The 25,427-nt window shown below is 44.0% G+C and overlaps 1 protein-coding gene across 2 annotated transcripts in view; it reads left to right on the plus strand.

Moving 5' to 3' along the window:
- The window catches only part of GRK2 (G protein-coupled receptor kinase 2), an 86,544-nt gene that overhangs the window by 49,816 nt on the left and 11,301 nt on the right, over window positions 1–25,427 (plus strand). For both annotated transcript variants that reach the window (XM_033920070.1, XM_033920069.1), the window contains 10 exons: window positions 855–946; window positions 4,085–4,184; window positions 6,593–6,671; window positions 8,286–8,416; window positions 8,569–8,663; window positions 8,804–8,911; window positions 10,901–10,967; window positions 13,094–13,194; window positions 15,681–15,747; window positions 24,555–24,650. In XM_033920070.1, coding sequence (XP_033775961.1) covers window positions 855–946; window positions 4,085–4,184; window positions 6,593–6,671; window positions 8,286–8,416; window positions 8,569–8,663; window positions 8,804–8,911; window positions 10,901–10,967; window positions 13,094–13,194; window positions 15,681–15,747; window positions 24,555–24,650 — 936 coding nt within the window. The remainder of the gene's footprint in view (window positions 1–854; window positions 947–4,084; window positions 4,185–6,592; window positions 6,672–8,285; window positions 8,417–8,568; window positions 8,664–8,803; window positions 8,912–10,900; window positions 10,968–13,093; window positions 13,195–15,680; window positions 15,748–24,554; window positions 24,651–25,427) is intronic.

Consider the following 25,427-nt stretch of genomic DNA (forward strand, 5'->3'; position numbering starts at 1 on the left):
GGACTTTGACACCCCTGCCCTAGACTATTTTGAGGTTGCAAAACCTTTTTCCTGCATCAATCTGTTAACCTGTTGTGCTGATTGCAAACGTAAGAAGCAGGGACTACAAATCCCACAGTGCACTGGGATGTCTGCTGTAAAACGAGGACATCCCTTTTCCCAGAGAGCTCTAGTTAATTCTGGGCAACACCATATCGGACTGACTGGTAGTAGGGGGGGTCAGATTGATGCACTACTATAAAAACCAGCTTCTGATTGGACATGCAGTTCTCAGGCTCATCACATTGGCAGCAGTCCTGATGAAATCAATTAGTAGTGAGCAGAATGAGGTTTTATATAGGCCCCTGAGAAGTGTGTGTGGGGGGGGCAGTAGGTGGAAAGTGAAGGGGGGGGAGGATAGCGGCTTTTCATTTCTTAGTGGGGAGGATCTGTGGCCTCCGTAGGTTGTAAGAGGGTGGAGGATTGAGATGGGAAAGCAGGTGTTTAACATAATCAATTCTTCATTAAGGGAGGCTCTTTGGGGTTTTTTTTTGCTATTACAGTATGCGTGAAATAAAGTTACATTCTGATTATTTACCATTCCATCAGCCGGAAAAGCCTAGAATTAATAATGATGCTTGAGAAGGGTCCAAGGTTGGATTTGGTTAATTGGCAGATGGGTTTGGGGAGAGTCTGTTTAATTGCTAGCGGATGGTTTGATTTTAATGTAAATTATGATGGGGGAAATGATGATCTTGTTAATTGCCTCAAGGGAACAGATAAATAAAGCAAATAAAATAACAACGGTCATGTTTTGTTTTTTGTTTTTTTCTTTTTTGTTTTTTGGTCTTTCTCCTTTCATGGGAATGTGGCAGTTGACCATGAATGACTTCAGTGTGCATCGCATCATCGGCCGTGGTGGATTCGGAGAGGTGTACGGCTGCCGTAAAGCGGACACAGGCAAAATGTAACGTGTCGCCTCGTTAAACCTATGTTTACCTCCTCTCCTGGAAAGTAGTAGTGCAGGCACTCTCCCAACTCAGGGGCGGGAGGGAACACCGAAGTATTTTCGAAAACCTCACTGCTCATCCTCAGTCTGTTTGAGGTGACACCTTTTTAATCAGTAACCTAACTCTAGTCGTGTGCGCAGGTTTTTTTGCACTTTGCGTGCATAGATTATAAAATAGCCATTGCACGTGTGTTAACGACAAGTGATTGACTATAGCTGGAGTTACATAGTGCTAATTGGTACTAATGTGTGTGGTGCTGTGGTTAGAGCTACAGCCTCAGCACCCTGAGGTTGTGGGTTTAAACCCACGCTGCTCCTTGTGACCCTGGGCAAGTCACTTAATCCCCCTATTGTCCTAGGTACATTAGACAGACAGGGAAAAATGCTTGAGTACCTGAATAAATTCATGTAAACCGTTCTGAGCTCCCCTGGGAGAATAGTATAGAAAATTGAATAAATAAATAGTGTGAAAAGTTACAGCCTCTGAGAACCAGAGCAGGTACTGTGATGTCATAATGCCTCATTCCACCAATGCCTAACAGCCAGCCTCATCAGTGATGTCACAATGGCTGGATTGTCCTTCACTTGGATAATTTTTGCTACATTTTGATTTCTAGAGTGGTGCAGTGGTTAGAGCCACAGCCTCAGCACCCTGAGGTTGTGGGCTCAAATCCCATGCCGCTCCTTGTGACCCTGGGCAAGTCACTTAATCCCCCCATTGTCCCAGGTACATTAGATAGATTGTGAGCCCGCTGGGACAGACAGGGAAAAATGCTTGAGTACCTGAATAAATTCATGTAAACCATTCTGAACTCACCTGGGAGAATAGTTTAGAAAATTGAATAAATAAATAGTGTGAAAAGTTACAGCCTCTGAGAACCAGAGCAGGTACTGTGATGTCATAATGCCTCATTCCACCAATGCCTAACAGCCAGCCTCATCAGTGATGTCACAATGGCTGGATTGTCCTTCACTTGGATCATTTTTGCTACATTTTGATTTCTAGAGTGGTGCAGTGGTTAGAGCCACAGCCTCAGCACCCGGAGGTTGTGGGCTCAAATCCCATGCCGCTCCTTGTGACCCTGGGCAAGTCACTTAATCCTCCAATGCCCCAGGTACATTAGATAGAGTGTGAGCCCACCAGGACAGATAGGGAAAAATACCTGAATGTACTTATCCTATAAGAAATGTATAAATACTAAAAATGAATAAATGTGCAGTTGTGTGTAACTGCTCTTAGTCATAATTCTGTAACCTTAGTGTGTAATTCATTTAGCGTGCAACTGCTAGGACCGCGTAGACGTGGGAGATTCGGGGAGTGCCCAGCATTTAAGGTAATAAAATGTCAGTTATATAAGACCATTTACACCAGCCTTTGACATGGCATAAGTGCTCCTGACTCAAAGTAGGCAGTAAAATGCAGACTTAACGCTAGTGTTTTATAATGGCAATTACATGCGTAATTGCTGACTGAAAATTTGCACTTTGTCTCCCAGCATAGACCTTTATAGAACTACTCCTTAAAGGCACTAGTCTATGTAATCAGCTACTGCTGGACCCGGAAGGGATCCTGTGACCATGGAAGTCCATTGAAGGGGCAGGAAGATGGCAGATTGCCTAGAAACTAAACTCAAGGCCCCAGGGATAGTGGGAGGGAAGCTCGGAGAAAACGTGAGTGTGGCTAGTAGAGGGAGAGGCCAAAACCATGACAGAATTACTACGACTTATCATTTCTGTAGGGTGTCAGGTCAAAAGCGCGCCGGGACAAAGGCGCGCGCAGACAATTGAGCGCAGTGTGGAGGTGCGTGCTGCAGAAAATTACTGTTTTTAGGGCTCTGTGGGGGGGGGGTAAACCTCCCCACTTTACTTAATAGAGATCGCGCCGTGTTTTAGGGAAAAAGTTAAGTTTACAGTAAAATGTGGAGGGTTACAACCCCCCAAACCCCCATAACGCTGGCGCGATCTCTATTAATTAAACTGGGGGGCTCCCCAACAAAACCCCCCGTCGGAGCACCTAAAAACTGTAATTTTCTTTGGCGCGCGCCTCCATCTTGCGCTCAGTTGTCGGCGCGCACCTTTGTCTTTCGCGGGGTTGTCTATGAACCTTTCTGTAGCGCTGCCAGATGAACACAGCGCGGTACATGTAAAAGGCCAACACCAGCTCGACAGAGCTTTACAATCTAATCAGACAGACAAATGGGACATTTGGGGTAGGGAGTTACAGAGGGAATGGCAAAATAGGGGTACTGTACAGGTGGGTCGGAGTTAAAAGCAGCCTCGACAAAGTGGGATTTTAGCCTGGATTTGAACATTGCCAGAGCTGGAGCTTGATGTACTGACTCGGGTAGTCTCTTCCAGGCATTTGGTACACCAAGATAAAAGGGGTGGAGTCTGGAGTTGGCAGTAGAGGAGAAGGGTGCAGTTAAGAGAGATGTAAACCGATGACCGGAGTTCCCGGAGTGGAGTGTAGGGTGAGATAAAAGAGGAGAGATGCTGAGAAGCTACTACTACTATTACTATTATTTATTAATTCTACGGCGCTGAAAGGCGTACACGGCGCTGTACATTTTAACATACAATAGACAGTCCCTGTTCAGAAGAGCTTACAATCTAATTTAAACAGGACATTTCAGAGTGAACGCACTCGTAAGTCAATAAGAGGAGTTTGAACTGTATGCGGGATCGGATAAGGAAGCCAGTGGAGTGAATTCAGGAGAGGGGTGACGTGAGCATAGTGACAGTGGCAGAATTTTGAACAGATTGAAGGGGCGAGAGAGAGTTTAGCGGAAGACCTTTGAGAAGCAGGTTGCAGTAGTCCAGGCGAGAGATGATGATGGTGTGGATAAGGGTTGTTGCTTGGCATGCTCGGAGCGGGATGGCAAGAGTGAGCAGGGTCTGTGCTGGTGAAACTGATTTTCCTTTGGGTGAGAAGGGAGAGAGGATGCCCCACATGGTAAAGGCTGCAAGGTCAGCCCCTTGCATCCTGCAGGGGACAGTGCTCCATCTAGGAGGTGACACATCTGCATGTTTTATGGGACATCGGTGTCCCTGGGAGCCTGTGGGGTGCATTGACATGCTGCCTGCCCCTTTTCTCAGGTACGCCATGAAGTGTCTGGATAAAAAGCGGATCAAGATGAAGAATGGCGAGACCCTGGCGCTGAATGAGCGCATCATGCTGTCCCTTGTCAGCACTGGGGTAAGTGTCAGAGGATCGAAACGTGCTCCCCAGTTATGTATGAATGCAGGTGACTTTGGGGACACGTGGGACGATGGGGCATGCGTTTATTGTCAAATAGGGTATTCTGTAAGTTTCCGTGTGACTGCATGGGGGTGTATTTGTGGGTGGAGCATGGGTGGACCATAAATGTGTCGACAATAATGTTCACAGCTTTTAGGATGCTGTTGGTTGCACACGTTGATGGGTGCACTCCTAGCGATTCCCACTTACCAGCCATTGAGCTGGTGTTAGTGATTGCACTTGACCTTCACCACACCAAAGGGAGTTTGTGCTAGTATTCAATAACAATTTAGGCATGCCTGTTATAGAATTGGCACTAAGTGTACCCCACTGTAGCACCTACTTCTTGGCACCAAAGTGTAGAAATGCCCCCTAAGGTTGTTCCCGAGGCAACGAAGGGTTAAGAGAGTCGCCCAGGGCCACAGGTATCTTCACGGATTCCCATGCCAACAAGAAAGACTAAATAAAGGAATCTCAAATTAATTTTTTAAAAAATTGTCACATCTTACCTTACAAAGCAAATATTATATGAAAATTAAAACAATGGTGCTGGAAATCCTAATCAGCTTTACACTAACGGGTGTTGCCTGGGCAAAATAGTTGTTCTAACTTAACTTTGGATAGTTTTCCGAATACCGATGCTGAATAGTTACAGTTCCCAGATAACTTCCAGCAGCCATTCTATATCTCGATATCCAGGTATGGATTTAAACAATGTGATCAGTCAGTGTTTGAATCCAACACCAACTGCGGAGTTTAAACATTCACATAAAAGTAAATCCAAAATCTTTAGAACGTGCAGGAAAATCACAAAAATTAACAACCATGATGTGAGACACCATACTTGGAGTATTACCAAACTGTAAAAACACATATACTAAATCCCTTCAACTTCAAAATCTTTAAAGGACCAAGTGCCAGCACACTGTGCACCAGAAAATGTGTTTTATCCTCTTAGGAAGCCTCAAAATAATATGAAAAGTTGTATTTTACCCACACGTGGGCTACAGCAGGGAAATTTTAGACCAGAATGAAAATGCGATCAAAATGTTTTTCATAGATTCATATATTCACGTCACAGATTAGTAATTTAGTATCTCAAACAAAAAGCTAGTTAGACTCCATTCCATCCTACAATAAAATATAGCCAGAAATAAAAGAAAACCCCCAAATTTTAAAAAGTGTTAAACAATATTAACATATATGTAAAAATAAGAAAAGCGGGAAATACTTCTAGCCAAATAAATGCAAAGAGAAACTCGGATGGATCACCTTTTCAAGCAAGAACCTTACTGGCACAGGAAGAGGACTGCTTTAGAGAATGACTCGGGGACAAATTTTTCCCTGTCCCCACAGGAACTCATTTTCCCGTCCTGTCCCCGTGAGTTCTTTTCCTGTCCCTGCCCCATTCCTGCAAGCTCCGTCTTCATCTGCACAAGCCTCAAAAACTTTAAAATCATAAGTAGCAACATTCTAGAGCTCAGATTGTGATGTCATAATGCCTCATTCCACCAATGCCTAAGCTCCGTCCTCATGTGCACAAACCTCAAACGCTTTAAAATCCTAAGTAGCAACATTCTAGAGCTCAGATTGTGATGTCATAATGCCTCATTCCACCAATGCCTAAGCTCCATCCTCAGCTGCACAAGCCTCAAACACTTTAACATCATAAGTAGCAACATTCTAGAGCTCAGATTGTGATGTCATAATGCCTCATTCCACCAATGCCTAAGCTCCGTCCTCATCTGCACAAGCCTCAAACACTTTAAAATCCTAAGTAGCAACATTCTAGAGCTCATATTGTGATGTCATAATGCCTCATTCCACCAATGCCTAAGCTCCATCCTCAGCTGCACAAGCCTCAAACACGTTAAAATCCTAAGTAGCAACATTCTAGAGCTCAGATTGTGATGTCATAAAGCCTAATTCCACCAATGCCTAAGCTCCGTCCTCATCTGCACAAGCCTCAAACACTTCAAAATCATAAGTGTTCAAGGCTTGTGCGATTAAGGTTGAGCTTACAGGAATGGGGCAGGGATAGGATCAGCAACAAAACTCATGGGGACAGGATGGGGAAATTGAATTCCTGCGGGGATGGGGGAAAATTTGTCCCCGTGTCATTCTCTAGACTGCTTTTCTCCTTTGTAGGGTGAAATGCAGCTTTCCATGCTGTTTTGAGGCTCTGAGTTTTGGTTTTCTTTGCAACTAGATTTCCTTAATAGATTTATCGAAGGTACAAATATGGAGAGTTCTAATTTCAGTGTGTGATAGATTTGACTTAAGAGAACTAAGTTCTAATTAGTTGATTTAAAAATCCAGTTTCAGTTGCGGAAAGTCTCATTTAGCATCATCTCTTTCTGCTGCAGGACTGCCCCTTCATCGTCTGCATGACGTATGCTTTCCACACACCAGACAAACTCTGCTTCATCCTGGACCTCATGAATGGTATGAGAGAGAAGCGTTCTGACAAGCTCTCATTATTCATCCCAGCGTGTCTCTCAAGGAATCTTTAGGGTTTGATATAGGGGTTTCTAGTGCCCTGACCTGTCCAACGCGATTTCAAGGAAGCTTTTCAAAACCCGGACCTGTCCTCAAAACGGAGGAGGACATGTTCAGGGAAATCCGGACATCTAGTAACCCTATGTAAAACTATTTTATGGTCTCTGTCCAGCCCTCAAGATGAAAATGAGCATCTCATCTATGATTAGTGTCGATTCTGTTTCCCTTCCCCCAAGATGCTTGGGATAGTGCAGACACAGTGATTGACTTTGACTTCTATGTCACTGCTGTGACCTTATCTAAGCCTAGGAGTGTATCAAATTACAGTGGAACCTTGGTTTACGAGCATAATTCATTCCAGAAGTATGCTCGTAAAACAAATTGCTCGTATATCAAAGCGAGTTTCCCCATAGGAAGTAAGGGAAACTCGCTTTGATCCGTTCCAGCTCCTCCTCCCCCCCCCCCCCCGAGGCTACCGGCGCTGCTTCATTCCCGCCCCCCCTGAGGCCACCGATGCTGCTCTATACCTCCCTCCTGCGATCCGGCATCTCCCTCTGCGAACCAGCATCCTCCCCCCCCCCGAGCACCGAAACAAAATCCCTTTCCCCAATTGGACACCGGCACCAACGCATAGGACATGCCAGTGCCGGTGCCCGAAGATGCTCCCTCTTCTGGGCTGGGCGGTGCGTCGGAGATCCTTCCTGTTGCCTGTGCTGGGCTGGATTGGGCCTTGAGCATTTGCGCATGCTCAAGGCCTTCTGGTCTCGCTCTCTCCGAGATTCTGAATCTGAGAATCTCGGAGAGAGTGAGATCAGAAGGCTTTGAGCATGCGCAAATGCTTAAAGCCCAGCCCAGCACAGGCAATAGGGAGGATCTCCGACGCACCGCCCAGCCCAGAAGAGGGGAGGATCTTCGGGCACCGGCATGTCCTATGCGTTGGTGCTGGTGCCGATGCCCAATCGGGGTAAGGGATTTTGTTTCGGTGCTCGGGGGGGGGGGGTAATGACACAAGCCGGGAGGGGAGATGCTGGATCGCTGGGGGGGATGCCGGATTGCGGGGGATGGCGCTCATAAATCGAGTCAAACTTGGTTTGCGAGGCGCTGATTTTGCAAATGTTTTGCTCGTCTTGCAAAACACTCCGCAAACCGGTGCACTCGTAAACCGAGATTTGACTGTATGTGAATAAACTAAGGGTTGTTCTTGAGAGCACTCTGAAATGCAGTGTGTGGGCTGCATGAAGAAAGTACTTCCGATCCCTCTCCCAACATCCCTTGGGGACCCTTGCTGTCATGGCTGCAACTTTGGTTTAGTTAGAGCAGACAGGGGCAACTTCGGTCCTCGAGGGCCGGAATCCTTTCGGGTGTTCAGGATTTCCCCAATGAATATGCACAAGATCTATTTGCATGCACTGCTTTCAATGCATATTTCATTGGGGAAATCCTGAAAACCCCATTGGATTCTGGCCCTCAAGGAGCGGAGTTGCCCATGTCTGAGTTAGAATGTGCTCTTTCCCTCTTTGTTACTGAGTTCTAAGCCGTGTTCTTTTTACTTTCCTGCAGGGGGTGACTTGCACTACCACCTCTCACAGCATGGTGTGTTCTCGGAGATTGAAATGCGATTCTACGCAGCGGAGATTATACTGGGGCTGGAACATATGCACAATCGCTTTGTGGTGTACAGGGACCTCAAGGTGAGAAGAGGGAAAGAGAGTTGCTGAGGAGCTCCACCTTCTTCGGCAGCCAGTGAAAATCGTCAGAAAAGCAAATTGCATCCGAGCTGCTGCATTTTGGTAGAAAGGAGTGCATCTTTATATCCTTTGCTCTTTATTTTGCTTTCATGCAGCCAGCAAATATCCTACTGGATGAGTATGGCCATGTGAGAATATCGGACCTGGGGTTGGCCTGTGACTTCTCAAAAAAGAAACCTCATGCTAGCGTGTGAGTATTGAATGCACCATCTCCTATACAGCCCCCTGCTGGGAGAGGCTGATACTGCAGGTGATGTGAGCTCCTACATCATTCCCTACTGTGCCTCCTGCTGAATAAAAGTGAGTTTGACAGAGTCTTGATGATTTTAGGGGAACTCATGGATATATGGCTCCTGAGGTTCTGCAGAAGGGAGTAGCATATGACAGCAGTGCTGACTGGTTCTCCTTGGGCTGTATGCTCTTCAAGCTCCTGAGAGGGTAAGTGTTGAACTGATATACACTACACATCTCTTAGCTTTCTTTCTTACTAACCTCCATACCCTTTTCTGTGGCATGCACCACTCGTAGCACTCTCTTCACCTGTACATAACTCCCTAGCTCCATCGCCATTCTCTGCACACAGACATTCTGGTTTCCCTTTCTGTTAACATACCTTCCTTCCACCCCTGTTCCACCTTTTGTCTATGCAAACCTCCCATCTTGACATGGATCATAATAAGCAGAGGAGGAGGAGGACCGCTGAAGTTCATGCCGCATCCTCCTCACCTCTTTGGTGCTGAATACAGAATTTGATCTGCACAGGATAATTTTTTTTAATTTTTTTTTTTTTATTTATAATTTTGAATACTTTACAAATATCCAACAATTCCAAAGGAAAAAAGGAAAATCACATAAAACAATACATAATCAAACCATACATACATAATTCCTTTTAAGCCCACATTAATGGGGAACACATGTTACTATTTTTCATCAGATAAATTGAAGAAAATAAAGGGCAAAAATTCTCGGTTCTCACTAGAGAACCTTGAATCATTCCTTAAAATGGGATATTATTTAAATTAATTCTCCTCTTATTCTCGGCTAGATGAAACAAATCTCCTTTCTATTCTCTTGCAACTAAAAATTGTTGTAGTTGTATAGGATCCCAAAAGGCATACTCAATATCTTGTAACTTAACCAAACATTTACAGGGAAATTTCAGGTTAAAGGATGCCTCCAGGGCCAAAACTCTATCCTTCAATTTCAGAAATTCTTTCCTTCTCAATTGAGTTGTCCTGGATACATCCGGAAAAATCCTAACCATATCCCCACAAAATTTCATTAACCTGTTTTTGAAGTAAAGTTTCATTATCCACATCTTATCCAGGATAATTTAGTCCCTATGGTTTCATTTCTGCATTCAGCACTGGGCAGCAGAGGAGGATGTAGCTCAGTGTAGACACTCTTCTCTTCTATTTGTGATCAGTGCTGGGCTGGAGGGGAGCATGTGTGTTGAGGGGCGTCTCCTGATCCCTGTGCAGAGTTATGTAGAGGAGAGAGATGCTGTGCAATTTCTACACGGGGTAGTACCACAAGCCTCTGCCAGGAATAACAATGTTATAGACATCAAAATAATATTTTTTACATACTTGTTTTAAAGTTTTAGAACATGAGAATTTCCGCTGCTGGATCAGACCATTGGTTCATCGTGCCCAGCAGTACGCTCATGCGGCGGCCCTTAGGTCAAAGACCAGTGCCCTAACTGAGACTAGCCTTACCTGCGTACATTCTGGTTTAGCAGGAACTTGTCTAACTTTGTCTTGAATCCCTGGAGGGTGTTTTCCCCCCTATAACAGCCTCCGGAAGAGCATTTTGGAAGTGTTTTACTTTTTCCACTTGTCTCCCAAGTGTCCATGTCCTTTTGTCCCTCCCTGCACAGGCTCAGATACTCCTCTTTTAGATACCAGGCCCCCTCCTCCTTTCTCATTTTCTAAGTCGTTCCTCCATCTTTAAAGAGCAAACCACTTTTTGGTATCTTTATTTTGTCTTTTCTTCAGTCCTTGACACTTCTCAGTCTCGCACTACCTTTAAATTGAACTTCCAAAATCCTTCAACCCACTAATCTCTTAATGATACTTAAGAACATAAGAGCTGCCATGCTGGGATAGACCAAAAGTCATCAAGCCTAGTATCCTGTTTCTGACAGTCCAATCCAGATCACAATTACCTGGCAAAATCCCAGAAGAGTGAAATAGATTTTATCCTATTTATTCTTGAAATAAGCAAAGGATTTTCCCAAGTCCATCTTGATAATGGCTTAAGGACTTTTCTATTGGAGAAATTATCAAAACTTTTTTAAAACCCTGATAAGCTAACTGTTTTCATCATATTCTCTGGTCTTGCATCTGAATTTAATGCTAGGGGGGTTTCTAACTGGCTGAATATCTTCAGTTATTAGACACTGATGTTCTTTTTATCTTTCAGACACAGTCCATTCCGGCAGCACAAGACAAAAGACAAGCATGAGATTGATCGCATGACGCTGACTATGGTGAGCAGGTCTCTTGCCAGTCCCTCAGAAGGGTCATAGTGACAGCATGGACTTCAGTTTACCTTTCAGTCGTATTAATTTGCCAATGTATAGCTTATAAAAATAAAACTTTACATGAGCACTGCCAGCCTGATTCCATGTTGTCAGGAGATAGTCTAATGCTGGTTTTATAAACTTGTCATCCCGGTGCACTCTGTAGGGCAACAAACTAGAGAATGACATGGTGGCAGGTAGCCACGGGTAACCCGCCGAAACGGTGTGGGGAGGGGGGAGAGAAAAGTGCTCACTGCAGGCACGGGGACAAGGCCATCCACCGCCCCGTGAAGCAGTGAATGGCCTTGTTCCCACAGTTAACGGAGGGAAAGCGCGCGGTCACCTCCCTACCTATCTCCCTCCCTCCCCCTTACCTTTGCGGCGCTTTAGTAAAGAAACTTATTGAAACCAGTGAAGCCTGCCTGCCTGCAGTCGCGTGTGTGTAGGTGGAAGCTTCTCCTCTGATGCAACTTCCGGTTGCGTCAGAGGAGAAGCTTCTGCCCACACACGCACAGGCAGGCAGTCTCCGCCGGCTTTAGTAAGTTTCTTTACTAACGTGCCACAAAAGTAAGGGGGAGGGAGGGAAATTTCGCTTTAAGCGTTATCTGGTGGCATCCTTCTCATAACCAAGGTTCCATAGATTAAGAGCATACCTTTTTAAGATGTAAATTTGTATACCTAGTCGAGACTATTTTAAGTTATTACTGTTCGTTTTATGTTGCTCTTGAAATTTATGTATGTAAGTTGGGGAGGTTTGCTTCCTTTTTTTATTTTATTGTAATCCGCACTAATGTCTTTTGACAATATAGCAGAATACAGGTTTTTATATTGTATTGCAGGGGTGCCCACACGTTTTGGGCTTGCCAGCTACTTTTAAAATGACCAAGTCAAAATTATCTACCAACAATAAAATTTTAAAAATCACAAAGCACTCTGTACGCAGAGAAAATGTTAATTATCATTTATATTCCGGGTTTTTTTCAAAGAGATCAAGGCAGATGAATTTATGCAATGTCTACCTCAGTAACAACTATACAAAAATAGACAAATATACCCCCTCCCTTTTTACTAATTTAACTCAGAGAGGTGCATTGAATGCCCCGCGCTGCTCTCGACGCTCATAGGCTCCCTGCGCTAAAAACCGCTATTGCGGTTTAGTAAAAGGGGGCCATAGTACAAAATATAGACAGCAGATATAAATTCTCAAAACAGACACATTTTGATCACTAAAATGAAAATAAAATCATTTTTCCTACCTTTGTCATCTGGTGATTTCATGAGTCTCTGGTTGCACTTTCTTCTTCTTCTTCTATGCATCCAATATTTCTTCCCTTCTTTCAGTCTCCTCTATGCTTGCTTTCCTCCAGACTTCATTCCCCTCTCTCCCTGCCCCCCTTCTTTCTGTTTGTCTCTTTCTTTCTCCCTGCCCTCCTTTCTTTCTGTCTCCCTGCTTGCCCCCTTTCTTTTTTTGTCTTTCTTTCTCCCTGCCCTCCCCCAAGCTGCCACCACCGAGTTTGAGCTCTTCTGCTTCCTGATGCCGTAAATAGGACACAGAAGCGCTGGGCCAACCAGCCTTCCTCCCCCCCATGTCAATTCCGGGCCAGTCAGCTTCTGCATCCTGTTTACAGCGTTGGTAAGCAGGTAGACTCGCGCTGCCTTTGCGTTCTATCACGGAGCCCGGGATGGGCTCTGCGATCAATTCACGTTGCCTTCGTGATCGACCTTTCGGGCACCCCTGTTGTATTGTATTGCAGTCAAAAGTGAAACTGAATATTCAATGCTGGTAGCAAGAAATGGCCCAGCATTGAATATCCAGGTTGAATGCTGGCAACAGGGAATCGAATTTATGCCTACCCCCTGTTGAATATTAGACCTTATGTTTTTATTTTCTGTTCTAAATTCTAGGCTGCAGTGGGAGAATGTGAATGTGATCAGGGAAGAGCTAGCCAGGGCCCACTCTAGTCAAGTGAGGTGCAACCTCGTATCTTCTGTCTCGCTACTCCTTTATAGGAAGCAAAGGAAACAGGCTCAGTGGTATTGCATGTATCAGCAGTGTCGAGCTCTCATATCATCCCTCCTTTCTGTACTTGCAGTCTGTGGAACTTCCAGATGCCTTCTCTGCAGAGCTGCGCTCTCTCCTAGAGGGACTTCTACAAAGAGATGTCAACCGCCGCCTTGGCTGCCTGGGAAGAGGGTAGGTTTTGCCTGTCTGTCTCTTTCTGAGTGCCTGTTTTATGAGGGTGGGGGGCTTTTGTATAGTTGTGTGTTTGGGCGCCTAGTCACATCTGTCTTTGGAAGAGGAGAAGAGGCTCCTGTCTGAATGACTTGAAATGGAGAGTAAGAGTCCCCTGGTGGTTAAGGCAGTGAACTACAAACCAAAGGAGCGAGGGTTCAAATTCTAAATCTCCCATTGATGCTCCTTAACCCTCCACAGCCTCAAATACAAGTTGAGGCTCTTATTTTCCAACATGAGTTATTTAAATGAGGGTCTTAGATTATGAGTCATCTTAGCTGGGAACTATATATTGTACTTGATCGTAAATCATCTTGAATTTGGATTTGAACAAGCTTGGGCTTTGACATCTGTCTCCTTTCCTTCCCTTTTTCCTGTATATTGACCTTCTTACTATATATTCCTGCATTCCCGTATATGACCTTCCTATTGTACATTCTTGTATATTCCTGTTAACTTCAAATGACTTCATTGTTTGTAACCTTGATTAATTGATGTGAACCGCCTAGAACTCCCTGGGTATGGCGGTATACAAAATAAAGTTATTATTATTATTATTTTCTCTCTCATTCCCTCCATAATTACAGTATAAAAATGTGCAGTGTTCTATAAGTAAGGGAGGAGTGGTCTAATGGTTAAAGCAGCAGGCTGGGAACTGGAGGACCCAAGTTCAAATCCCGTGGCAGCAGCTTGTGACCTTGGGCAAACAACTTTAACCTTTCATTGTCTTGATTGGTAACCTCGCCAATTTAGGCCTGCAGATGAAATGGTCACTCCTGCTGCAGCCCCATAAGCCACCTACAGCTTAGAGAGAGATTCTATAAACATGTTATTTACTGGACTTGACAGAATTTGATATTTCTGGTTAATGTAGAAATTTGTGAGCCAGCTGGAGACTCCTTGCTCCAGTATAAAGGCATCTGGATTCAATTCTGGCTCAGGACCTCTGTATCCCATGTGAGCTGTGGACGGAGCGGAGGCAGTGTGCAGCCCTGGGGAAGGAATCCAGTCTTTGCAACACTTAGCAGCCAAACCCGGGGTCCATATTACTGCCTGTGAGGCTTTGGCCAAAGACCATCGTTGCAATGAGGGATGGGCATAATAGGGGATAAAAAATCCTGAGAAACTGTGAATGTGAGGGCTCATGATGTCTTATGCTGGCATTGGTTTTAATTGAACTGGAAGCCAAAACAGCGGGAGAAAACTGGTGGTCCAAAAAAATAAAAAGCAAAATCATTTGGCTGGGTGGGAATGACCAATGTGAATTGCCATTAAGACAGATTGTGCCACTTTAGCACAGGGAGAGCGTGGCGTAGTGGTTAAAGCTACAGCCTCAGCACCCTGGGATTGTGGGTTCAAACCCACACTGCTCCTTGTGACCCTGGGCAAGTCACTTAATCTCCCCATTGCCCCAGGTACATTTAGATAGATTTTGAACCCACCGGGACAGACAGGAAAAAATGCTTCAGTAACCTGAATAAATTCATATAAACCTTTCTGAGCTCCTCTGGGAGAACGGTATAGAAAATCGAATAAATAAGTAAAATGAGACCCTGTAGTAAAATAGCAAAAGTTGTGGTAAAATAAACTGTTTTAATGATAGCTCATATTGAAAACTCTCCCCCCCCCCCACACCAGTGTGAGGGATTTTGTTTTGGTAGGTAAACAATTTTCCTTTCTTTCAATCTGCCTCTTATTTTTCCTCCTCCTGATCTATTCATCCTCTGCCTCCTCCCTCTTTCCTTTCTGCTCTGTATTTCTGCGTTCTTTCTCAAGTTCCATTTTAATAAACTTTACTAACATGAATGGCAGAGAGGCTGGTGGCACCTTATTGTCTCTGGGTCATGTTGGGGGCAGTGTTCTAAAGGATTTTCCACAGGTAAACAGGTCAGAAAATGTCTTGCACCCTCTGCTTCCCAGTATGGGACACTGTGCACACATTGGAGAAAAAGGAGCTGAACCAGAGCCTGAAGCCACGCTGGCAAATTGCACCTGGGGAGTTTGTTTTTAACTCTATGTATTTCCTGGTGGGGAAATTCATACCTGTACAATATGGAGAACACTGGAGTTTCTCAATTAAAAAAAAAAAAAAGGTTTACAAGCACCCTGATAAAAAGTCCTGCTTGCAAGTACTACAGACATTCTGAAAATTAGTCACGAGTATTTCTTTTTTTTCAGTTCAATCTGTTTATTAATTTTATCAGGTATAAGCATTAGAAAACAAATATGATTCACGAAAGTTTGCATGTATGAACAATAATCAGATATATCCATTATAACAATGCAGTTAGTATAATGAACAATTATAGTTTTTTGAAGATAGACGTTAGTGTGTTAAGTCACGAGTATTTCTGACCTAGTCACAAGATGCACAAGAAACCATAAGAAGATATGTGGTTTCTGCTAGGACTGAATGGAGTTAACACTCTTTCTCATATTGGCTGCAGAGCTTTGGAGGTGAAAGAGGATCCGTTCTTCTGTGGAGTGGACTGGCAGATGGTGTTTCTACAGAAGGTGAGATGCTGGGGCATTTTGAAGATGAGGGAGGGAGGTATCTCTCTTTCTTTTTTTTGCCTTAGTTCATTTGGATACGGAGCTGATATCTGGTGTCGTAAGCCTGTATTAGATATCTACTCTCAATAATCCCAGTGCAGTAAAAATCCTTCATCAGGGACCATACTTCACGGCTGCTCCTTGAACCCTGCAATCATGGGTCCTTAATGTAACCACCAGGAGTCACTATTGTGCAGTGACTAGGGCTTCCTCTCCCTTTAGGAACATAGAAACATAGAAAGATGACGGCAGAAAAGGGCTATAGCCCATCAAGTCTGCCCACTCTACTGACCCACCCCATTAAGTCTGTGTGCTAATGACCTAATTTCTTAACTCGACCTTCGTAGGGATCCTACGTAGGTGTCCCATTTATTCTTAAAGTCGGGCACGCTGGTGGCCTCGACCACCTGCACTGGAAGCTTGTTCCAGTGATCTACCACTCTTTCCGTGAAGAAATACTTCCTGTTGTCACCATTAAATTTCCCGCCTCTGAGTTTGAGCGGATGCCCTCTTGTGGCCGAGGGTCCTTTGAGAAAGAAAATGTCATCTTCCACCTCGACACGTCCTGTGATGAATTTAAATGTCTCAATCATGTCCCCCCTCTCCCTATGTTCTTCGAGAATGTAGAGCTGCAATTTGTTCAGTCTCTCTTCGTATGAGAGACCCTTGAGCCCCGAGATCATCCTAGTGGCTATCCGCTAGGCACTATATTAAAAAAAAAAAAGAAAAAAATAGCTTAACATAAGTGAATTGATAGAAAAGAGAGGTCAGCAAGGGTGAGATAAGGGAAAGGAGAAAAAAAAGGACATTGTGAAGGAAGGGGACAGTAGAAGCTCTGTATAAGGTGTTGGTAAATTTTTGTTGTTCTTTTTTTTTCTAAAGTACGGAGCACAGTTTCAGCTTTACATCAGAGATTTGATTAACTTCATAGAACTGCAGAACTCAAAAGGAGGACAGAACTGGTAGCGTAGGAGGGAAGCAAGAATGAGTGCAAACACTGGGTGGATATTGATCGGTGCAGGTGATTAAGACAGCTGGAACTGATAGGAGCAGAGATCGAGAGAGTTCAGACTTACAAAGAAGCATCAAACCCGCAGAAGTCTTTACTCGTCCCTTAACTGTCCAGTAACTAAATTGCAATCTGAGAAAACCCTCCACCTGGGTCGGTGCTTTTCACTGATACCAGGGAGCCGAGGTTGTAGGATTTTCAGTGAGCTACAACTTGTCAGGACGTTATCCTACAACACCAGACTGCCTCACCGTCCTGAATGAGGATATCCAGAGCTCCTGCTGGAGAGGAACATGTTAACAATAGACCCTACCAGGATTACCATATTTATGAAGACAAAAAAAAAAAAAAAAGAGGACACATGACCCCAGCCCCACTCACACCCTGCCCCCGCATCTGGCCTCGGGCCTAGTTTTATGTCCTGCAGGAAATTCTAAAAAATAATAATGTAAAAATAGGCCCCCATATCCTGAAACACTGATACACCGATATAAGAGGCTCGTGCGTATGTTTGTCTCCACCCTGTTTTATTCCGAGAAATTTGTAAGACGTTTTTCCTCATTTCTTTCTGTGTGCACTACCATCAGGTCCATCTCCTTCCTCCTTACTTTTCTATCCATCTCTCTGGCTTCAGGCTGTCTGCCTTCCCTTACTCTTGCTTCTGCTTCCCCTTCTTTCCCACTAGAGAATGGCAGGGTGTCCAAATTTGTCCCCATCCCCGCAGATAACCACGGGAAGCCATCCCTGTGTCATTCTTTAAGGAGAGAGGGAAGAATCGGAGCATGAATGGGCCCAGCCTCGGACCCTCAAGCCTTGCGTTGAAGAATGCTGGTGTAGAAGGACTGAGATTGAGATAGACACTAAAGAATGCCAGTCTCTGGTATCCAGAGCAGATATTGTGATGTCATAATGCCTCATTCCACCAATGTCTTAAGAGCCAATCACATAGTGATGTCACAATGGGTTCATTATCCTATACTTGGCTCACATAAGAATCAGACTATGAATGGGCCCAGCCTCTGACCCTCAAGCCTTGCATTGAAGAATGCTGGTGTAGAAGGACTGAGGTTGAGATAGACACTAAAGAATGACATGGGATGGTTTCCCGCGGTTATTTGCGGGGACGGGGGCAAATTCTCTCACCGTATCTTATCTATGTCCTCGTAAACCACCTCTCCTTTCCCTCTCTGGTTCTTCTCATAAAGTCCCTCTTACTGTCTCTCCCAACAACCAGAATGATCCAGCTTTAAGAAGTAAAAGGACTTCCCTGCCAGTCTCAGCCTGGAGGAAACGAGGGAAGAGAGCAGAGCCAAATTAGCCTGCTTAGGAGTTATTAAAGGGTACTGTACAGTGGCTATGTGTTCAGGCAGCCACTTGTAACTATGAAGTAGCTTCCCTTTCTAATAATGTTCTTGAAAACCAAATGAAAACCACAGCAGATTTGCATGCCTGTCACTTCCATTATATGCAAATCTCTCTCATGCATATTCATTAGGGCTAGCCTGAAAACCCGATTGGCCTGGTGGTCCTCCAGGACAGGGTTGGGAACCATTGGTCTAAAACTCTCAAACATTCCCCACCCTCTAACACTGCGGTCTTGGGAACATGCTGGGCCGGAAAACAGCAGTATCCAAGCTGCAAGTGAAAACCAGATTCATTTTACTCTTGTAGAGCCTGAGTAAGAACAGTTAAATGCTAACCAACAAAATATGTGCTGGGTCCCACTGGATTGGTGATTAAAACTCTCTCAGCATGCTTTTAACTCTTGTGATCTTCATCTGGGAAGAAGGCACGGTCCCTGGGACAAACGCAGGTATCTCTCCAGTGTAAATTAACTAATGTGTGAGTGCTGGCTTGAAAAAAAAAAAAAAAAACCAGCTCCACCACTGCATCTTCCTTTCACACAGCGACTGACAGGATTTTCTTAACACCCGTTATGGACAGAGGCTGTGGATTAATGTAGGGATACCGTTTCTCCCTCCTCCATAGCTCCATCCCAGAAGTAGAGAATGACATGGTGACAAAATTCATCACCATTCCCGTCCCCATGGATAACTGCGGGAAACCATCTTCATGTCATTCTTTAAGGAGAGAGGAAAGAATCAGAATGGCCACAACCACTGACCCGCAAGCTTTGCTTTGAAGAATGCTGGTGTAGAAGGACCGAGGTTGAAACAGACACTACAGAATGACAGTCTCTGGTATCCAGAGCAGATATTGTGATGTCATAATGCCTCATTCCACCAGTGCCTAAGAGCCAATCACATCAGTGATGTCACAATGGCTTCATTATCCTTGGCTCCCATAAGAATCAGAGTATGACTGGCCACAACCACTGACCCGCAAGCTTTGCTTTGAAGAATGCAGGTGTAGAAGGACTGAGGTTGAAACAGACACTACAGAATGACAGTCTCTGGTATCCAGAGCAGATATTGTGATGTCATAATGCCTCATTCCACCTGTGCCTAAGAGCCAATCACATCAGTGATGTCACAATGGCTTCATTATCCTTGGCTCACATAAGAATCAGAGTATGAATGGCCACAACCACTGACCCGCAAGCTTTGCTCTGAAGAATGCTGGTGTAGAAGGACTGAGGTTGAAATAGACACTAGAAAATGACATGGGATTATTTCCCGCGGTTATCCGCGGGGACGGGGACGGTGATGAATTTTGTCACCGTGTCATTCTCTACCCAGAAGTTCACAAATAGCTGTCTGCAATACAAAAAAAAAAAGAGTAAGATCCTGATCATAGTGAAGATTTTGTGAGTCTGTGTTGTGGCTGTTCACATCCTTGGGTGTGATGACCTTTTATGATTTCAATAGAGCACATGTAGCTCTAAGCAGAGATGCATGCTTAGCAACCAGAAACTTATTTACAGACATCTTGTTTTAGTATTTGAGAGAGTGAGTACTGGAATAGGTAACCATCTGCTCTTCCTTGGATACTGATGCAAAAGGTTTTTATTCACAAATGAGACACATTTGTACTGTAACTGCTAAAACGTGGATTGATTTTATTATTTCACAAAAATTTGTAGCTTGCCAGTCTATGAAGCAGTTTCTTCCCTGAGGGGTTATATTACACATGTATAATGAAAACAAAATTGCATGATCTTACCCTGTTCCCCAGAGTCTCCCTCTCCTTCAGTTATTTCACGCTCGGCTTTCTGTCATCTTCACTCCCAGGCTTAACTGTACACAAAGATTTTAACTCCTTCCTCGCCTCCCCCTGCCTCCAAAGGCCAATTTCTCAGCTCGGGCTCTCTCTTCTAGTCCCTAAAAATTCCCCCTCCAGACTCATCCCTCACCTCACTAGGTCTAACTCCTAGTTTTCTATCTTCCATATCAGCCAAGACCTCTTCTAGCTTTCTCTCTCTCTTCCTGACCCACCACCCTTTGGGTCTCCAATTTTGTCTTTTCTTCCTGCCTCTCCTTTCTCTCTCTCACTCTTTGGATCCTCGGCTCCCTCCTATCCCACTACTGTTTCTTCTAGTCTGACTTGCAGCTTTTCTGGCCTTGCAACCAATGTTGCTTTGTCCATATTTTTCTTTCACATGGCCCTAATGTAACAGGGCTCTAGCCAGGTTTGCTTCTGGGTTGTTAGTTGGCCTACTAGAGCTGCCACTATGACAGATCCTGCCCTCTCATCTGGGCTACTCCTTCACTAGTCAGCAAGTGGTTATGCTACAGTTCCCCACTGCTTCTGTCAGCCATCCCACCCTTATGCTATCACCCAAACCCGTCAGAACACAGCAGCAGAAGGTGCTTTGTTTTCTCCCTTCTCCAGGCCTTTGCCCCTAGTCACCATAATAATAATTTTATTCTTATATACCGCCAAAGCCATGGAAGTTCGAGGTGGTTTACAACAAGAAGCGCTGGACCATCAGCAAAAAGGTCACAATCAAGTCATCAATACAATCTTACATAATGAAAGAAGTGGATAGCTATTTAAGGTTACTGGTTGAATTAGCAGAGCTGTATAAATTCTTAGTTTATAAAACGATTGAACAAACTCGTTTTTACCAATTTTCTAAAATTGAAGTAGGATGAGGAGAGCGTGATAATGTTACTAAGCCAATCGTTCCATTTGCCTGCCTGGAAGGCAAGAGTTCTGGCCGGGAATCTTTTGTAGTGGCAGGCTTTTATTGTCGGATAGGTGAACAGATGTATTCTTTGTGCGGGCTTAATAGAACTTGCCAAATTAAATTGGGAAACTAGGTAAGTGGGGGCCAGACCAAATATTGATTTATAACACAGACAAGAGAATATTAAACAGGATAACCACTACTGAAACCAAAGCCAACCTCCACTATTTTTTCTGCTTCTACCATGGGTCACCAGGGACCCCCCTATAAAAGTAAATACATTCTTTTGAAAAAAATAACATGGACATTGCATCACACTGGTAGCTTCTATTCCTTTCTCTCCTCTCTTCTACCTTCCAAAGTATTTAGATCAATGCTGTCTTGTTAAAATGTTTATTTTATTTTTATTTTTCCTCTAACTCTACTTTTCACTTCTTTATTACCCTCCAGGTACTTTAGTTAGATTGTGAGCCTTCGGGACAGTAAGGGAATTTTTCAAGTACCTTTCTTATTTCTAATCTTAATGTATATTTTCTGTAAACCGCTTAGAACCTAACGGATGTAGCGGTATATAAGAAATAATTTACATTACATTACATTACATTACCATGCTGTTGCTTCTGCCTTGGCCAGACACACGCACTGAGGACTCCTTCCCAACCAGTTTCTCTCTGAGGGCTCTTCCTGAGGCCTCCTTTCAGTCCCTCAACTGCAGGCCAGTCTATCAGGCTTACCAAGGGTTAGGCCGAAGCCAACATTCGTCCCCTTGAGGGTCACCTGGCTCCTGAAGGAGCTCCTTTTCCACTGTTCAGACTCCCTCTGCTGGCCTATGACAGGAACTTCACCCTGTCACAAAGCTTTACTCCAAAAATCCTTCCTACTCTCTTCCATCATCAAATAGCCTCAATTCCACTTTGTCTAAAATCTTGTATCCTAAAACCATTAAAGAAAGTATCCATATAAAATCACAAAATAAAACACAACTTCCTAGGATACATATTACAAGTCAGACAACAAACAAAGTAACAGTCCTACAATCACACAAAGGGGCAAGCACTTTGTCCTGCCTTTCATCAAAGCAGGGCTGCCAATGGGGCCTGATTTTTCAGAGGAAGATTACAGGATGTGCCCTCGGCCCTGCTCTCAATCCCACCCACTCCGCCAACAAGCCACCTCCCCTCCAGTAGCAGTAGATGCCTTAATGAAATGTCGTCATCCACTGCCGCGGGACCAGTCTCTTGATGAGATCTCTTGCTTCTATTTACAAAAAGGATTGTTGCCCTTTAAAATAGCTTCTTTCAATAAACCCTCTCCACAACTTTCTTAATATTAAATGTCACCATCCAGTGATACCCATTGTAGCTTTAGAAATACTTTCCTTTGTAGTATTGGTGGACAAAAATCACTACACTAATGATTCTTTTCTTTATCCTTGTATTTTACCTAAAGTTTGTTTTATGTTTTTATGAATTTGTATACCGCCTAGAAGGTTAATGGGTGGTATAAGAAACTTCAATAGCAGATCCCATGAAAATGTGAATTGTCTCTCCCAGATTGTGGGCTTTATTTGAGAGATTGGTAATCTCATACTGAGTTTTATTTGTTTGTTTTTTTTGGGGGGGGGGGGTTGTTCTTAATTTGTATGTAGAATCTCTCTTTTTCCTGGTTTATGTATATCTATAAAAGTATAAAGAAATAATAATTTAAAAAAGAAATACTTTCCTTGTTCATAAGCACTAAGTCCAGTATGGCCCCATCCAATGTGAGTTCCATTACCAACTCCTAGAACGGTTTACCCTATAGAGCAGGGGTGTCCAACCTTTTGGCTTCCCTGGGCCGCATTGGCCGAAAAAAATGTTTCTGAGGCCGCACAAACGCGCATATGCTGCAGCAAGACAGAGGAGGGAGCCGGCAAGACGGTAAACACCCGGGGGCAGCAGAGGAAAACACTGCATCGCCCTCGACCAGGGCCACACAAAATACTTCACGGGGCCGCATGCGGCCCTCGGGCCACAGGTTGGACACCCCTGCTGTAGAGAATCCCAGGATCTCACTACTTCTGCAGTAGGGATACCGCAATCAACATCTGGCATATTAAGATCATCTCTTAGTACTTCCCCTTTCACACGATCATGTCACTCCATTGTTGAGAGCTCTGCATTGGCTACCGATTTATTGGAAGGTTCAGTTTAAATGTGCAAATCTTATTTTTAAGGGTTTATATGGGAATTTTTCCCCATTATTTCCTCTTTCTTTTAACTTATCGTTTTAACTCTACGAAGTATATACATAAATTCTAACTATGGCTTCCCTCTTAAAGGGATTCAAACTTTAGGCAGACTTTCACATTCTTTAGTCTTTACAGTGGTGAAGATCTGGAATGACCTTCCTCCAGACGTCTGAACTTCTTGCATCATTGACTCGTTTTAGAAAAACCCTGAAAACATTTGTTTACGAAATACCTTACAGATAATTGATAGAATTCTCATTTAATCTTTATACATTGATAGCTATTGATTCTATTTCTGTATTGTTCATTACTAATTTCTGAGATTATCTTTTGTTAACTGGTTCGAGTCCCTTCGGGGAATGATCCGGTATATAAAATCAAGGATTAGATTAGATTAAACCTCTGTCCACTTCTTCTGTCTGTGGAGAAGGCCTGTATATCACACCAATATAAATACATGTCCCACTCTTTTTTTTCCAGATTGAAGTCTTTAATGAGAGATACTGCTTTCATCTACATAAGTCCATGGCACAGAGATTTAAAAAAATAGAAAAAATTATATCCTTCTTTTTTATACTGACTTTAATATTATATTGTGGGGAGTGTGTGTTGCAGAGGTTAGAGCTACAGTCTCAGCACCCTGAGGTTAGAACATAAGAAATGGCTTCGCCGGATCAGACCCTAGGTCCATCCAGTCCGGTTCAAATCCCACGCTGCTTCCTGTGACCCTGATACATTGCCCCACCGGGATACACAGGGAAAAATGCTCTAGTACCTGAATGTAAACCACTTAGACTATAAGTAGTATATAAATACTTAAAAGAAAGAAAGAAACATATATGTAATTTCACTCCTCATTCCTTTTCTCCTACCCTGTCCTCCTTGAACAGATTTAGAGCCCAGTATAAGTACATCCCAGTCAGGTTCTCTGTGAACCATGTCTCAGTGATCACCAGTGTGAAGAAGCACTTTCTGAGCTTCAATCTGCCACCCTGAACACGTGAACTGGCACTGTCAGGAATAATAACACCCATATGTAGCTGATTTTGTTCTGTTTGTCCAGAGAGAAAGCAAGGTTGCTTAACTAAAACAGGTTTTCCTTGGACAGCAGGATAAAGCTCCTCAAGCTATGGAATGAACTGAGGAGGAAAAGCAATGGTTGAGTATAAAGAAGCACTGTAGCACGACCAGAGATCTTTTGAGCTCTACTGGTCTCTGGGAGGACAGAGCAAACTGGCACTTTCGGGGATAATGACACCCACATGTCTATGGAGAGCCCTGGTTAACGATAAGTAACCTTGCTATCTCTAGGCATATACTTTGTTTTATGAGGATAGCATAATGGAGAAGATAAGGAAGTTTCTCGTCTCTGAGCAATGAATTGCTCTTACTTCCACACTCCCCTTCGCCTCTCACCTCTAGCTTCCTTCCTACTTTAGTATCCCCCACCACTGATCCCACCGCGAGGCGAGGTTAATGCTGCGGATGCCTTTGACATTGGATCATTTGATGAGGAAGACACAAAAGGAATTAAGGTATGTGATGAGAAAAAAATAAATAAATCTATGCTTCTTCTTAAAAGCCAAGGCATAGAGGAAGAAATTCTGTAAGGGCCGCCTAAAGTTAGGCGCTGGTAGGCATCTGAAGCACGCCTACCGGCGCCTAATTGTTTTTAAGTGGCGTGATAATTGAACGCACCCTTAAAATCCAATTGCGTAACATTTTTAAAAAAAAAATAGGCGGCGCTAGGCGTTTTCCGCAACACAGCGAAGCCTAGGGACGCCTAACGTGGAAATAGACGTGGTTAGGGACGGCGTCAGTAGCTGTCGCTATGCGTGACCCTCTGACGCACCTAAGCACCGTAAAAGTAGGTCTCTAAAACCCTGGCCTACATTTCTGGCGCCTAGGGATTGTAGTAGCTGAGATTCTGGAAGTGGAGCCTGCCGGTGATTGACGACCTCTTCACGTGCGTTGCCACAAGAACCCGGAACTCCCTCCCACCTTCCATAAGAACACCAAATTATCTCATCTTCAGGAAAAGACTGAAAACCTACCTATTTGATAACCCCCTGGCAACATAGAGTCTCTGCACTCCCACCTAGGCAGTGCAAGCAAAGCTGCCACATTGTAACGTAGCTGCTTCTTTCCTGCAACAATGTAGCCTTCCTTGAACTGTATTGTAGCCTTATATTGTATTGTGTCTTTGTATTGTGTTGCATCTTCCCTTCCAGAACAATATTCACCTACTTCTCTGGGTTGTCAATTTTCCTCATGTTGCTACATGGGCCTCAGAGCCTATAAGTTGCCTTGAG

Source organism: Geotrypetes seraphini, chromosome 14 (assembly GCF_902459505.1).
Source record: "Geotrypetes seraphini chromosome 14, aGeoSer1.1, whole genome shotgun sequence".
Taxonomy (NCBI): domain Eukaryota; kingdom Metazoa; phylum Chordata; class Amphibia; order Gymnophiona; family Dermophiidae; genus Geotrypetes; species Geotrypetes seraphini.